Genomic DNA, 16,221 nt, shown 5'->3' on the forward strand with positions numbered 1-16,221 from the left:
GGTCGGAGGAGGTGGGTGCGGGCGGTGTGTGTCCTTTAACGGCGCCAGGAGTGAATGCACGGTGACGAGCGTGCACGAATACTCAGCGGAAAGAGCTCGGTGCAGAGTGGAAACTCTGCCATCCCATCGTCGTGAGATACACATGTGTACGCGTGTGTAGCGTGCATTCGTGTGTGCGTACGTAAGCTCTGCATACGTAATGGCTTCAGTGTCCGCGCGAGTACGATCCTTAACAAGCTCCAAACATAAAGCCCATTCAGACACGTAATGAACACGTGCCAAAGATGCCATTCGACGACTGAATTAATGAAGGAAGCAGTGATATGGTAGGACTGGTTCCAAGAGCGTTCGGAGGACCTGGGTATTTATAAACACTTAAAGAAACAGTAAGATTGTTAGGTTGGGTACAAAGCTGGCCGGTGTCCTACAAAATGATAAAATCATAGGTTAACTTCTCTAGTGTTAAGAAATGCCTTGCATCTCGACTGGATTAAAATCTACCAATGAACATGTACCTTCATAGTCTGTGGGCTCTAATTAATTGTAAATAAGTCAGAACCAGATGAATTGCCCTACGGCAGTGGTTCTGAAACTTCTTGGAGTCATTTACACTCAACATTTATTGAAGACCCCAAAGACCTTTTATGTGGGTCGTTCTTACAGATGGTTACAATGTTAGATATTAAAACTGACAAAATGTTCAAATATTTATTCATTTTTAAATAACCACGAAAAGCACATTACATGTTAACATTTTTATGAAGGAATAATGTTCTTCAAAGCAATTAAGTTTACTGAGAAGAGTCGCATAGTTTTACATTTTTGCAAATCCCTTTAATGTCAGGCTTCATTGAAGACAGCAAGATTCTCACATCTTTTGCATTCACTGCATTGCAATATGTTGTTTTGATGGAAATACATGAAGAAACCCCATCTTACACAGATTGTAGTTGGAAATGAGAGAGTATTTTCATTGTCTTTCAAATAAAAGCATTATTTTTTGAAACCAAAGTTGAGCAGGTGGTAGTTTCTTAACAGCTGTAATACGGAATCTGAAACATCAATCAATGTTTCCTAATTGTCACATTAATACCGACTGGTCTGTCCTGAACTTTGAATGGAGCTTTTACAGGCAAGATTTCGTAACAGCAGACTGGAATGCAGAATCTGGCAAAACAAATCACATTACAAATGTGTGAAACAGCCTCACTGAAGGGGCTGGTAAAAAAGATGCTGACCTCAGTAACTCTGGAAATGAACAGAGTCTAAGACTAAAGGCAAAAGGAGCCAAAAAGGGACCCTTCATCCTAAATTTGTTTCCCATGGGGTTGTGGGCTATCATCTCTGAAAATACTACCCACGAAGGTGAACAATGAAGCAAATTGTGTGGGTGGTGGAGTGAGGCTTCTCACTACTGGCATGGGAGCTTACAGAGAAGCCAGGGGAGCGTCTAGAATGATTGGTGTGGGGATGAATTAGAGCTGGAGGCATCAGCGTGAACTTAAGTTTAGCTTCCTCTAGCTACAGATGGCTACATGTACAGATATTTATAGAAATGGGTACATAGGGGCGCCTGGGTGGCACAGCGGTTGGGCGTCTGCCTTCGACTCAGGGCATGACCCGGGCGTTGTGGGGTCGAGCCCCACATCAGGCTCCTCTGCTATGACCCTCTTCTTCCTCTCCCACTCCCCCTGCTTGTGTTCCCTCTCTCGCTGGCTATCTCTATCTCTGTCAAATAAATAAATAAAATCTTTAAAAAAAAAAAAAGAAAAGAAAAAAGAAATGGGTACATAGGTGCGTCCATTTACACACATATATTTCGTTGCTCTCTTGACTGAGAGAGCCCAAGAGCAACAATGCCCCAGCAGCAAAGTGCACACCAAGCGCCAGATCCTGGGTTCCAATCCCATCTCTAACTGAAGGGCCAGGACTCCTTGGAGAAATGGCTGACTCTAGGACTGGGGCAGAAAATATACAAGCTAGGGGCACCTGGGTGGCACAGCAGTTAAGCGTCTGCCTTCGGCTCAGGGCGTGATCCCGGCGTTATGGGATCGAGCCCCACATCAGGCTCCTCTGCTATGAGCCTGCTTCTTTCCTCTCCCACTCCCTCTGCTTGTGTTCCCTCTCTCGCTGGCTGTCTCTGTCTCTGTCAAATAAATAAATAAAATCTTTTAAAAAATGTGTTAAAAAAAGAAAATATACAAGCTGAACCTGAACCAACTTGCTAGTAGCTCCAAGGGGCAAGGAAAAAGGAAAAACCCTCCAGGATGGGAGTATGACAAAGGGACATAGGAGCCAACAGAGAGAGCTTCCTAATGGCCCAAGCTGGAACAGTCGGAGCAACAAAATGAAGTACTATCATATGAGAACCCACACTACAAAATGAATATCCATGGGTATATACGGTATATATCATACTGAATAAAGAAACATATGGAGGGAAATAGACAATTTTCCTGTCGAGAAGAATTCCAAATAATTTGTGTAAGCACTCTGCCCTCCAGGACATGGAACATAACTCCCCACTCCCTAAGTGTGGGCCACGCACAGTGACTTCCCTCCAAAGATCACAACACCAACAACATGGAAGGGGGAAGGGTAACTGTACGGAGGAGACGCCTGACAGACACGACCTCGGCCAGGGGGCGATAGGTAATGCCATTAGTAGGAAATCATGGGGGTAGCACGCACCCTTTATATGATCTGCTGAGAAGGGCGCTCCACCTCTTGGTCTCTCGGCCAAAAACCCATAACCTCAGCCTAGTTAGGAGAAAAACACCAGACAAACCCCATTTGAGGGACATTCTACAAAATGCCTGGCCAGTCCTCCTGGAAACTGTCAAGGTCATCGCAAACAAGGAAAGTCTCAGGAACTGTCACAGCCGAAAGCCTAATAGACATAACAACTAAATGCCATACACTATCCTGCATGGGATCCTAGGACAGAAAGAGGGACACCAGGTAGAGTCTAAGGAAATCTAAATAAAACAAGGACTTGAGTAGAAATTCTCAACACTGGTTTATGAATTGTGGGTTGATGAATGTACTATGCTAATATAATATGTTAATCAGGTAAAATGGGTGTGAGGTATATAGGAACTCTCTGTACTATCTTTGCAATTTTTCTGTAAATCTAAAACTATTCCAAAATTTTTAAAAGTTTGCTTTTTAAAAATGCATTTTAAAAAATGCTAATCATCCATAATCCTGCCCTTTCCCCCAAAGAGCAAGTGGGATGTACGGCGCTGGTGGTGGACCAGGGAAGAAGGCCCCTTTATCCACTGCTGGTGGGAGTGTGAAGAGGGCAGCAACTTTGGGGAGGCTTTGTCTGTACCCGTACGTTACCTCGCCAACACCGCCTCCAGGTAGCTCTCCCGCATATACACAAGGAAATGTGCAAATACATACTCAGCTTCATAGAGGTTTCTGCTCTGTTCCTGAAATCCCATAGGTGAGATGAATTTCAGGACTTAGGTTTTTAGAAAAGTAATAGGATGGTTACCCTGCTTTAGATAATACACCCCATCAGGGCCTATGGCTGCACACAACACAATTAGGCTCATCGACGTGCGGGATCGATGACCGCTCCCATCAAGGACGGCAAAGGGTATACATACCCCATTCATGAAGCGTATAAAAAGACACATCTTGTCTGGTCTGTTTTTGCCACCAAATGAGTTTGTCCCAAACTTACAAAAGAAAAAGGGGACAAACTAGATTTCCAGAGATTTGGGGATTTGTGAATTCCACATGAGCGATTATGGAGCCAGAGTGGAAAAGTCACTGGGATCACCGTGCCCACCAGCAGGGGAAGGGATAAAACCACTGTGTTGGTTCACACAGGGGAATCCGGTGGGGCCGCCACGACAACTGGGCAAGGTCTACAGGGCCCCACGTGAACAAATCTAACATGCGTGTAGCCTGGGAAACTCACTGGGAAAGTGAACGTCAAGTATGATTCCATTTATGAAACATTTTTAAATGTGAAATAATACTATATATTGTTTATATATAATACATGGAATTGAAGTTCAAAAACTTGCAGGAGGACGACACAACGCCAAGTTCAAGAGACAGGAACAGGTCACACCCATGCTGCCACATGCCGTCTTCAGCCTAATCATGTCCTTGTGGGTACGACCTGGTGGCCAGGGAAGGTCCAACCACAGGCACCCCCGTGGGGACAGCCTCTCCCAGGCCCTGAGTGGGAGGACGTGTCAAGGGACCCCTACGAGGGAACCTGTGTGGCCCCTGGGATCATCAGAACTTGTGTCCACTGCGGGGCAGAGAACTGTCAAGGCCGCTCTCGGTGGAATGTTCAAAGCCGTGGTTGACATAGGTGCTGCTGGCCTTGGATGTCGGGCCCGGGTGGCTCGGGCAGGAGGCCATGCTGGCCTTGGGGGCCTCTTCCATCTGCTTCTGCTCCAGCACCAGAGCTGCATTGACATCAGGCCCTGCAGGGGAACAGTCACAGAGGACCACGGTCAGGGAGGCCATGTGCTGCTTGAGCAGGGCTCCCTGCCCTGAGTCTGTCAACGGGAGGAGGAACAGCTTCCCTTAGCAAGGAGGGCTTGCTGGGTACTGCTACAGGATGTTCCAGGAAGAAAGGACAGAGGCGTTCACAGGCAGGCGGGTAGGTGCTCCGCCAAACAGATGGGGCCGGCGATGGGAGGGGTGGGGCCGGCTGTGTGGGAGGGGCCCTGCTGGGCGGGGACTGCTGGGTGCGGGTGCGGCGCTTATGGGTGGGCGGGGCCGGCGGGGCGGGCACTGCTGGGTGGCGGGGTCGCGGAGGCCCTGCCCAGTGCGCAGGCGCCTGGGCGCTCACCCACGTAGCTGAGGACCACTGGCAAAGACCAGGCCGTGCAGCAGGCCCAGCACGGTGATGAGGAGGTTGAGGCGGAAGAAGAAGATCTGGATGAGCTGCGCCTTGGCCAGGCCCAGAACAAGGATACCGGGCAGGTTGGTCATGGCCACGCCAGCGAACACCTGGGGGTCACAGGCAGGCGTGAGGCCGGGCACGGGAAGGAGGGCTGAGGGAGGGATGGGGGGCGGCGGGCCCACTCACCGCGCTGCCCATGAAGACGGTGGCCTCCTTAGCCCTCTCCAGCCGGGTGGGCCGGGTGCTGATCGCAAAGGCGCGGGTGATGTGGGACACGAACTCCACGGAGATGCCCACTGCCTGGGGGCAGAGAGGGGCGTTAGGCGTGCAAGGGCCGGGGCGCGGGATCTCCGGAAGGCAGTGGGGTGTCGGGCGAGGGCAGGTTACCGTGACCAGGTTGATGAGTGACACGGCGTTGTAACTGATGCCCCACAGGGCCATGAAGCCCACGGTGTCCACGAGGATCATGACGATGGAGAACAGATTGAGGAGGCCCGAGCGCAGGTCCATGCCCAGCAGCAGGCAGCAGACGATGAAGGTGGGCAGCAGACAGATGGCCAGCATGAAGAGGCCCTCGGGGACCACGTTCAGGTACTGCTCGTAGAACACGTTGGTAATCCTGCGGGGGTCAGAGCGCTGTCACTGCTGGGGCGTGTGGCCTCGCGAGCCGGGCTCCACGCGCCCCGGGGACCCTCCCGGGGACCCCGCCGCGCCCGCCGCCGGGCCTCACGTGTAGGGGAAGACTTCAAAGGCCGGGTCGGTGCCTGGCACCTGCCGCAGGTGGGCGGTGATGTTGGCCGCCAGCGCGCGCGCCGCCCGCAGAGCCTCCGTGTAATCCTGCGAGTTCCTCAGCGGCTTGTGGTAGGCCATGAACCGCGAGGCTGCGCCCGCCGGGAAGCATGGGTAGAGGAAGGGCAAGGTCAGAGCTCGCGCAGGCACCCTCAGACCTCAGGGCACACCCGGCTGCAGTCAGGGTTCAGAGGCCACCACGATGGAAAATTCTTCCGTTGTGAGCAAGGGGCCCAGCGTGCGGGATTCCCAGGCAGCCCTGCACTCTGCAGCCCCTCCTCCCCCTGCGGGAGCCCTGGGCCCAGCCTGCCTCTGCCCGGTGCACCCTAAAGACACCTCCCAGATAAACGCAAATGCTGCACTCTAGGGTTTCAAAACACGCACTGGATTTTTCAAATGAAGTCAATTACTTTTCCAATGTGCATCTTCCTAGAGGGAAGTTCCGGAAGGGCAGACAGAAACAGGGGAGCAGTTCAGCTGACAGGGTGACGGCAGGGCAGGTGCAATCGTCATCCGTTTAGCCAGCTGCCCACATCTGCCGTGATTTGTGCATGTGAGTAAGGTGTGTGGCTGACCCCCCAGCGCTGGAAGAGTCCAGGAATGTCTCGCTGACTGAGGATTTGGCGGTGGGGAAAAGGAAGCAGGGCAGACAGGGGTGAAGTCTGAGAACAGGGAGCTGGGTAACACGGCCTCTGAGGACAGGGCCAGAGTAGATAGAAGCTCCCCATGAAGGAGGAAGGGGAGAAGATCGCAGACTGAGAGGCTCTTCCCCAGGGCTTGTATGACCCCCCCAGCGCAGCTATCTCCCACCTTCCCCGCCAGGTGAGGCCACACTTACCTAAAACTTCGCCACTGGGTCCCAAATGCACGGAGGTGTTATACGCTGCCAGTCCCCTGCAAGGCCGGAGCAAAGGCTTCATCAGGGACCTCGGCCACCCTCGGGGACCCTCTGTGCTCCCCACCCCAGGCTTACCCTTTGGGACATTTGATGTTGGGCGGGTCGCTGAGGAACCAGGGAAGGTACTTGTGGAACTGCTCGTCTGTGGGCCGGACGGGGCCCAACGTGAAGCTCATGCAGTTCTTCAAGCAGGCCGGGGAGTCTGCAAGGACGGCGGGGGCTCTCAGCAGCGGCACCCCCCTGGGGCCAGGCAGCCCCCCATTCCCATCCAGTTCCCGAGGCACTGCCACCACTGAAACATGCAACACATGTGTGGCACGTGTGCTCTGGAGGCAGAGGGGTTCCCCTCTGTCATGATAACCACCGGCAACCACAGCAGGTAAGGAAGCCAAGTGTAGGGCAAAGAAACGACCCCTTTGGCCTCCGCACTCCACTGACAAATGCAGCTACTCTGGGGCCAGAGCCGCATGCTACGCTCGGCTCTCCCCCTCCCACCACCCGTGAGATCACAATGTGGGGTGTGCTCACCCCGACAAGTGCCCCAAGCCCGTGCCCCCACTGTAACTGACCCTGCGAGAGCGCGGGAGGAGCTAAGAGGGCCTAGCCTTACTCCCCTCTCTTGCCTCAGTTTCCCCAAGCCGTGGGAGGCCGGGAGCCCCCAGAGACCCTGCACTCACTGACAGTCGAGGGGCAGAACTCGTCTTTATGAGCTCCAAAGGCATAAAGGCGGCAGCAGGAGGACGGGGTCAGCCAGTCAATGAAGTCGTCCACCCAGGAGGAGGCGGAGATGGCCAGGTAAGACCTGAGGGTCAGGGGAGAGGATGCTGGGGGCCAGGACCCGGTGGGCAGGCAGTGGGTCCTCCCTGGGGCGCGCCCCCCTCCCCAGGCACAGGGCAGCGGGACGACAGCTGGGTGCGGTCAAGGGGTCAGGAGGTGGGGGGCACAGACAGGACTCGGCCGGGCACTCACTCGTCGGGGAACTCGGTGGCGTACTGTATCTTCTGGGTCAAGGAGTAGCTGTCGCATCCTGCGCTGGAGCAGATGGCGTTCATGCCCGCCTCGCTGGAGAAGTTGTAGCCCCCCGTGGTGACAAAGTAGACGGGGGCCCCCACCTCAAAGTAGCGGTTCAGGTCGAAGAAATAGTCCAGCAGGTATGAGTCCTGAACAGAAGACAGTCACGGGGGTGGGGCCACACTCACCCTGAGGGGCTCACAGAGGTGCCCGCACGGAGGTGCACACTCACGGAGGTACATACACACTCACGGAGGTACATGCACACTCACAGAGGTACATGCACACTCACAGAGGTACATACACACTCACGGAGGTACATACACACTCACGGAGGTACATACACACTCACAGAGGTGCACACTCACAGAGGTACATACACACTCACGGAGGTACATACACACTCACAGAGGTACATACACACTCACGGAGGTGCACACTCACAGAGGTACATACACACTCACGGAAGTACATGCACACTCACGGAAGTACCTACACACTCACAGGGGTACATACACACTCATAGAAGTACATGCACACTCACAGAGGTACATACACACTCACGGAAGTACATACACACTCACGGAGGTACATACACACTCACGGAGGTACATACTCAGAGGTGCACACTCACAGAAGTGCACACTCACAAAGATACATACACACTCAGAGGTGCACACTCACAGCAGTACACGCAGGAAGTACATCCTAACAGGTATGTGCAAGAGGTGCCCGCACCAACATCCACGCTCCCAGAGACCCACGCTCACTGAGGTACACGCTGCCGGAGACACACTTGCAGTTGCGTTGCAGAGGTACACGGTCGACACGGTACCCACAGAGGTACACACTCAAAGGTACACACGTCCTGGTGTGATCACAGGTACGCACACAGAGCACACCCATGTAGGTGTAAGCACAGAACCACACATGAACACACTCTGACACACACACACATTCGTGGAACATTGCCCCTTCCCATTATCCCCATCTTGCCACAGCGACAGTCTAACAAGCTGGTCTGTGACCGTGGCCCACACACATGTGCACATGTCTGCGTGCACACCTTCGAGGCCGTGTATCAGGCAGCTGCCTGATCTGCTTCCTTCACCTGAGTGGCGTCAGAGAAGGTGGAGTAGAAGGTACCAGGCAGCCATCCCCCCACCCGCACACCCCTGCACCGGCGGCAGCTGTCTGATAGACATCGTTTGAAGCTCTGGGGTCTGCTGAGGGCTTGCAGCTCCCAGGGAAAGGCCCAGAAGCTGAATCGTGGTCAATGCCAATTGCCTTCAGCTCTCAGCATGGTAGCAGCTGCCCGGCCACGTGCAGGCACTTTGCACACAGCTTGTGGGGTCCAGCGTGGAACATGAGGACCCAGCCCCTAAGGATCACGGATTTGCGTTCTGATTGCGGACCGCTGCTCCCATCTCAGTGGTGCAGGGTCGGGCTGCCACCATCAGCTCGCCTCCTCATGCTGCCACAACTGCTGAGATGTTTAAGTGACTAGTGACAGGTTTATTAATTTTCCTCTTCATGTTTTCCCTTTTCCCCCTTTTGGCAGCCGGACATATAAGAAACGGGACATCCAAAAGCAATCACAAATAGAAGTCACCGCACATTACCGGGGAAAGACTTGGACTTAGAAAAAACCTGATAAAACTTTAATTTTATACCTCAGGCTAATCTCCAGGACAGAGACACCAGCAACAATCACATTTTTTTTTAAAGCAAACCTCCAGGGAGGGGGAGAATCTGATCTTTAGAGTTACCATACGATAAGACTCAAATGTCCATTTCTCAATGACAACTATCACAGAGACACAAACAATCAGGAAAGTATGGCCCATACCTAGGAACCAACACCATTTAACAGACGATCTCCTCAAGAAAGACCAATTGGTGGACACATCAGACAGACACAGATGCTCAAAGAGCACCCAGACAAAACCAAGAGAAGCAAGTGTGAACAAAATGGAACGATCAACCACTAGAAAACAGAAAACAGAACCCAGAAAGGAATTTTGAAACTGGAAAGTATGAGGACTAACTACATGAAAAATTCTGGTCATAGATTGCATGATCTTATGTACATGAAATTCTAACATTCTACCCCAATCCCTTAAAAACTAGTAAATAAATTCAGCAAGGTTGCAAGTTACAAGATCAGCGCACAAAAGTCAGTCACATTTCTATGCATGAGCACTGAATGACCCAAACAGGGAACCGGGACAAGCCTAGTCACAACAGCATAAAAAGAATAAAGTACTTAGGAAATAATGTCACCCAAGGGGTGAGCGACTGCACACTGACAACCACACAGCATTGCTGAAAGAAATTAAAGAACACACAAATATGTGGGAAGACACCTGTGTTCGTGGGCTGGAAAACTGACTACTGTACAGGCTGCTGGAGAGTGTCCAAGTTCAGTGCAATCCTGTCCAGGTCCCGGGGTGCCTGGGTGGCACAGCAGTTAAGCGTCTGCCTTCGGCTCAGGGCGTGATCCCGGCGNGTTATGGGATCGAGCCCCACATCAGGCTCCTCCGCTATGAGCCTGCTTCTTCCTCTCCCACTCCCCCTGCTTGTGTTCCCTCTCTCGCTGGCTGTCTCTATCTCTGTTGAATAAATAAATAAAATCTTTAAAAAAAAAAAATCCTGTCCAGGTCCCAATGACGTTTCTTGCATAAATAGAAAAATCCATCTTAGAATTCACAAGGGACTCCGAATACCCAAACAATCTTTAAAAGAGGAATAAAGTTGGGGGACTCGGGGTGCCTGGGTGGCTCAGTGAGTTGGGAGTCCTACTCTTGATTTTGGCTCAGGTCCTGATCTCAGGGTCATGGGATCTGGACTTCCATTGGGCTCCACACTCAACAGGCACTCTGTTTGGCATTCTCTCTCTCTCTCCCTCTACCCTTCCCCACGCGTGCTCTCTCTCTCTCAAATAAATACATAAATCTTTTTTAAAAAAGCTGGAGAACTCACATTTCCTGATTTCAAAACTTACCACAAAAATACAGTCATCAAAGGATTCAGGTGCTAGCACAAAGAAAGACACAGATGAACCGAATGGAAGAGCGAGCCCAGACATAAACCCTGGCATATGTGGTGACATGGCATTCAACAAAGGAGCCAAGGCCATTCAGTGGGGAAAGGGAGTCTCTTCAACAGATGGTGCTGGGACAACAGGACATCCACACACAAAAGAATGAAGTTGGACCTTCAGAAATGTACACAACTATAGCAGCAATGTCCACAATGGCCAAACTGTGGAAGGAGCCCACTGTCCACTGACAGATGAATGGATAAGGAAGATGTGGGGTATATCTATACAATGGAATAGTACTCAGCCATCAAAAAGAATGAAATCTTACCACTTGCAATGACATGGATGGAACTAGAGGGTATTATGCTGACTGAAATAAGTCAATCAGAGAAAGCCAAATACCATACAATCTCACTCCTGTGTGGATTGTAAGAAACAAAACAGGATCATAGGGGAAAGAAGGGAAAAAGAAAACAAGATGAAATCAGAGANCTGGGGGTTTCTGGAGATGAGGTGTGTGGAAGAATGGGGTAACTGGGTGATGGGCATTAAGGAGGGCACTTGATGTAATGAGCACTGTGTGTTATACACAACTAATGAATCGGTTAACTCTATCTCTGGAACTAATAATACACTATAATGTTAACCACATTGAGCTTAAATTTTAAAAATAAAAATATATACATATATATTATATATATGTATATAATTACATAATTTTGGTTATATCCTATTAAATGATTATCAAAATATATGTCTTTATAAATATAGATATATACTCTTTCTAATGCTTTATCTCATTTACATAGTACCTTTTCTTCTGTGATTAGCTTTTACTAATATAAAACTTGCTTTGATTTCTGTGTGCCGCATCCTAGTCAGATAATGAAGTGACTGTGCGCTCTATAAGAAAAACAATTATATAAGGAAGTGTTTGTGACACAGGTATGATAATTTTTTATATTAAAAAGTAATCACAATTAAAAAAAACATACACAACTATGGGGTGCCTGGGCGGCTTGGTCAATTGAGCATCCAACTCTTGACCTTAGCTCAGGTCTTGATCTCAGGGCTGTGAGTTCAAGCCCCACGCTGGGTTCCACACTGGGTGTGGAGCCTACTTAAAAAAAAAAAAAGGAAAGAAAATAATATACATAACTATGTACAAAAATTAACTCAAAATAGATCCAACACTTAAGAGTTGAATTTGTAATCCCCTTAGAGGAAACATACAAGAAAAGCTTCAGAATACTGGATTTGGTGATTATTTCCTGAATAACACCAAAAGCCCAGTTAATAAACAGAAAAATAGGCAAATAGGTACTTTATGAAAATGAAAAACTTTTTTTTAAAGATTTTAATTTATTTATTTGACAGAGATAGAGACAGCCAGTGAGAGAGGGAACACAAGCAGGGGGAGTGGGAGAGGAAGAAGCAGGCTCATAGCAGAGGAGCCAGATGTGGGGCTCGATCCTATAACGCCAGGATCACGCCCTGAGCTGAAGGCAGACGCTTAACCGCTGTGCTGCCCAGGCACCCCGAAAATGAAAAACTTTTTCAAAGGTTTTATTTTTAAGTCATTGCTACACCCAATGTGGGGCCTGAACTCATGACCCTGAGATCAAGAGTCACATGCTCCTCCAACTGAGCCAGCCAGACGCCACAAAAATTAAAAGCTTTTGTTCATCAGAGGACACTACCAATAGAGTAGAAAGGCAACCAATAGAAACGAAGAAAACATCTGGAAATAGTGTATCTGATAAGGGATTACTACCCAGCATATCTAGAGAACTCCCAAAATTCAAAGAAACAAAACAACAACAACAAAAAAGCAAGCTGTTTCAAAAATGGGCAAAAGACTTGAACAGACATTTCTGCAAAGAAGACACAAAATGGCCAAAGAGCCAATGAAAAGATGCTCAGCATCACAGCTCATCAGGGAAAGCAGATCAAAACCTCCCTGAGATGCCCCTTCACACCCGTCAGGATGGCTGCCATCGAAACAGAAAAAGAAAAAAGCCAAAAACAACAAGTTTTGGCATGGACGTGGAGACATCAGACCCCTGGTGCGCCATAGAGGGGAACGTAAAACAGAACATCTGCATGGAAAACAGTATGGTGGTCGTCAAAAAATTGAAATTAGAATTATCATCTGATCCAGCAGTTCCACCTCTGGGAACACATCCGAAAGATTGGGAAGTAGGTTCTGGAAGAGATAGCTGTGCACCCACGTTCACGGCAGCGTCAGTCCCAGCCACGCAAACGTGGAAGGAAACCATGTCCACAGCAGACAAATGATGGAGAAACAAAATGCATGTGTGCATGTGTGTGTGTGTATGAAAATCCTCGGCCTGGAAGAGGAAGGACACTCTGACACCTTCTCCGGCGTGGATGAACCCGGAGGACGCGGTGCTGAGTGGAATGAGCCACACACAAAAGGACACACTGTAGGGTTCCCGTACTGGGAGGGGCTGAGAGGCGTCCAAGCCACAGAGACAGAGAGGAGACTGTGGGCACCAGCGTGGGGGAAGTTTGGTGGGATCCACAGGCAGGTGGGGTCATCCTCACTGCTGTCCTCCTCAGATCCTACACGTGCTTGGGCCCCTCACACCTCCCTTCTACCCAGAGGCTCTCCGACCCCCCGAGCCACAGAGGTCTTGTCTTCCACAGAACCCCCTGACCCTCCGTGTCTGTCGGGGGCCGTGCCACTACTCGGGCTGCTGCGGAGCCTAGGCCTGAGGACGTGGCGTGCCCAGCATGGAGCAGGCACTAGGGGAGCTGCTGGTCACTCTGCCTGGAGGCTTGCCTCACAGGCCAGTAGTCCGTGGCCTGCTTCTCTCCACCCCGGGGCCTGTGCGTTCATACACTGATTCGCCTCTCCCCCCAGGTCCGCACACTGAGCAGCCCTGCGCCGCCCGCCAAGCCCCCGGCCCCTGCCCTTACCAGCGGTGTGCACCGACCCTCACAAACCCCTGGGCAGCCAGGCTACCCACCAGAGGTCACCAGGAGCGGCTCACCTTGGGCAGAGCCAGCTCCTGATCCAGTCCCACGCTGACGTGGCACGTGAAATAGAGCCCCACTCCAAACAGGCCCACGAACAGCAGCAGCTAAGGAGGTAGGGAGGAATATTCTGGAGCTGGGCAGACTTGAATCCCAGCCTCCCCTGTGCGTGAGCCCCGGGGTCCAGGCAAGCTCTCCACCCCTCCGCGGGCAGACCCTGCCAGCCCCCGCTGCCCCGGGGGTGGGAGCCCCCCAGCTGCGCCTCCCGCCCCACTCACCACAACCACGCGCGTGAGCCGGTGCAGCAGGAATGGGACATAGAACTTGCGGAAGAATTGGAGCAGGAACCCCTCGCTTTGGTCAGGTGGGGGCAGCTTCGGGGCACCAACGCAGCAGCAGACATCCAACCGGGAGGCCTGGAAGGAGGCAGTCCCTCGAGGTGGCCCCGAAGCAGCCCCAGGCACTGCCTCCCTCCCGTGGAAGTGCCTCACGTGGGGACGTGCCAGGGTGCCGTGTTGTTTGTTTTTCTATTTTGATTAAACACCTCTAAACTTTGCACTGTCACAGAAACTCTAGCTCCCTGTCAACATCTCCCTTGCATTTTTTTTTCTCGACCTTTTGTACTTTGCAGGTTTGATCGTATTCCCCTAAATCGACTTTTCTCTGGGGCCCTGGGAGCATCCCAGCACGCTGTCCCTGCACCCAGCCCCACTCTCTCATGAGCCTGCGCTGTGACGACGTGAAGCCCCCCCATCCCCGCAGAGATGAGGCCGGGCAGGTCCCCGGGTCCTGCACCACCCCTACCTCCTGCCTCCTGCTGTCCAGAGAAAGCAGGGCAACGAAGGCAGACACCTGGAGCAGGAAGTCGAGGACGACCGCAAAGCCGGAGGTCAGAGCAAAGGTTCTCACAGCTGGCATGGGGGTCAGGGCCCCTGGAGGTGCAGGGGTGAGTCTCAGGGCGTGGCGTCTGCTCAGAAGAGTGGAGGGAAGGGGACTGCCCACACCCAGTGCCCGCCACCCCCCCCCCGAGACCTGGCGAAGAGGGGCTGCCCAGGCTCACCTAGAAAGAAGCAGATGGCCTCAGACAGGCTGCAGAGCAGCATGCTGGGGGCCACTCTGCCCAGCGCACGGCCGATGTGGGCCTCTCGCCGCTCTCCGGGCCTCCGAGGCAGCCTCTGCGTGGGGACATCAAGGACAGCATCCAGAGCCGACCCTGGGCAGGGAGCTGGCCGGTGCCCACGCTTCCCATCAGGAGCAGACCCGGCAAACACTCTGCTCTCTGCCCCGTCCACCTCGAGGGGTCTGGCCCAGAGACATGCTTGACGCGTTTTGGAACATTCCAACATATCCCTGGGTCCCGCAACGTCCACCGACAGGAGAGGCTAAATCAACTCTCACTGTCCGTCCATGGCATGCCACGGATGAGGCCGCGATGCTCTGCAGAGGTCATGGTGGCCTGAGGGAGAGCGAGCATGGGGACACACGCGCCACAAAGATGACACCGCGGACGTGAATGCCTGCACACGAGCAGAGGCGGCCAGAAGCCCAGGGGTGCAGGGCCGCAGCTGCAAGAGGAGGAGAGCCCCGCGCTCTCACCTGGTACTCCAGAACAAAGATGAAGATGTTGTCGGCCCCCACGGCAAGCACCAGGAAAGGCACCACCTGAAGGATCACCAGGGAGGACGGCACGCCCAGGTAGGAGAAGAGGCCCATGGCCGCCGTGACTGCTCCCAGCACCACCGACACTCCGCCCAGACCCAGCGTGACCTTGGAGTCCACCTGCAATGGGACCAGGCTCAGCCTCCGGGCTGCAGGGTGGCCAGTGGTGCCCCTGCCCTGAGCGAGAGAAGGGCATCGGGGCCGGGGGGCCAGGCGTCCAGCCCGCAGGAGCCTGCACCTCTCCCACAGCACGCGCTGTGGGGCATTCTAAAGGTCAGCTCTGCGTCTGCTCCAGGGGGGCCTGTCCAAGAGCAGGACACCTCCAGGAAGCGTTACCCCTTGGGGAGCCCCTGCAGGGAAGGTTCCGGATGTCCTGACAAGCCACCCTGCTGTGCTCCCCCCCCCCGAATTCTCACCGGCACTCGGCGCCAGCTGGAGTAGCTGCCCAGGGCCAGGGCGATGTACAGAAAGATGACGATGTAGCTGACCCCGAAGATGGGCAGGTCCTGGGCCGTGGTGCGGTTGATCTCGTCCTCCAGGGAGCGCTGCGGACGCACACCCCGCCAGCCCCGCTCACCCACGGGCTCCCTGAGGCCCAGCGGGGAGGCGGGGTCCTGTCCTCCCAGACGGGTGGGCCCAGGATCACTCAGGAAAGGGAAAGAACCCACCCGAGCCCCCCCGGGTCCCCCCCCGCAGACCCAGGGACCCCAAAACCTACCTCCGCCATGAATGCGACCTGGAACCTGCCAGCTGTCCGCTCTTGGAAGGCTTTCAACTCCTCCAAGAAGGCCGCCTCCCAGAGCTTAGCCTGTGCCAGCAGGGGGTCCCCAGGGGCGTAGTTGTTGAGGGAGAAGGTCATGATCAGGGCCTCTGCCTCAGAGTAGTCCTTCCCTGGGATGAGAAATGCTCAGCTACCCTCCTTCCTCACCCCTGCTCCCCTCC

At 52.9% G+C, this 16,221-nt stretch overlaps 1 protein-coding gene and 1 long non-coding RNA gene across 2 annotated transcripts in view; one reads left to right on the forward strand and one right to left on the reverse strand.

Annotated features, from left to right (window-relative positions):
* Positions 1 to 1,709: 1,709 nt before the first annotated feature.
* Positions 1,710 to 16,221, reverse strand: part of NPC1L1 (NPC1 like intracellular cholesterol transporter 1) — a 19,735-nt gene continuing 5,223 nt past the window's right edge. The window contains 17 exon segments of the mRNA XM_002924035.4: positions 1,710 to 4,454; positions 4,826 to 4,848; positions 4,850 to 4,986; positions 5,066 to 5,179; positions 5,267 to 5,498; positions 5,610 to 5,760; positions 6,507 to 6,562; positions 6,642 to 6,768; positions 7,244 to 7,368; positions 7,536 to 7,726; positions 13,638 to 13,727; positions 13,899 to 14,036; positions 14,425 to 14,552; positions 14,681 to 14,795; positions 15,217 to 15,399; positions 15,696 to 15,824; positions 15,998 to 16,170. Coding sequence (XP_002924081.3) covers positions 4,261 to 4,454; positions 4,826 to 4,848; positions 4,850 to 4,986; positions 5,066 to 5,179; positions 5,267 to 5,498; positions 5,610 to 5,760; positions 6,507 to 6,562; positions 6,642 to 6,768; positions 7,244 to 7,368; positions 7,536 to 7,726; positions 13,638 to 13,727; positions 13,899 to 14,036; positions 14,425 to 14,552; positions 14,681 to 14,795; positions 15,217 to 15,399; positions 15,696 to 15,824; positions 15,998 to 16,170 — 2,306 coding nt within the window. The 3' untranslated portion in view covers positions 1,710 to 4,260.
* Positions 4,820 to 10,464, forward strand: LOC117803063. The gene is made up of 4 exons (XR_004626667.1): positions 4,820 to 4,959; positions 5,315 to 5,470; positions 7,195 to 7,361; positions 9,139 to 10,464. It is a non-coding gene; the product is annotated as an uncharacterized LOC117803063 (long non-coding RNA).

The sequence above is a fragment of the Ailuropoda melanoleuca genome, chromosome 1 (assembly GCF_002007445.2).
Source record: "Ailuropoda melanoleuca isolate Jingjing chromosome 1, ASM200744v2, whole genome shotgun sequence".
In the NCBI taxonomy this organism is placed as follows: Eukaryota; Metazoa; Chordata; class Mammalia; order Carnivora; family Ursidae; genus Ailuropoda; species Ailuropoda melanoleuca.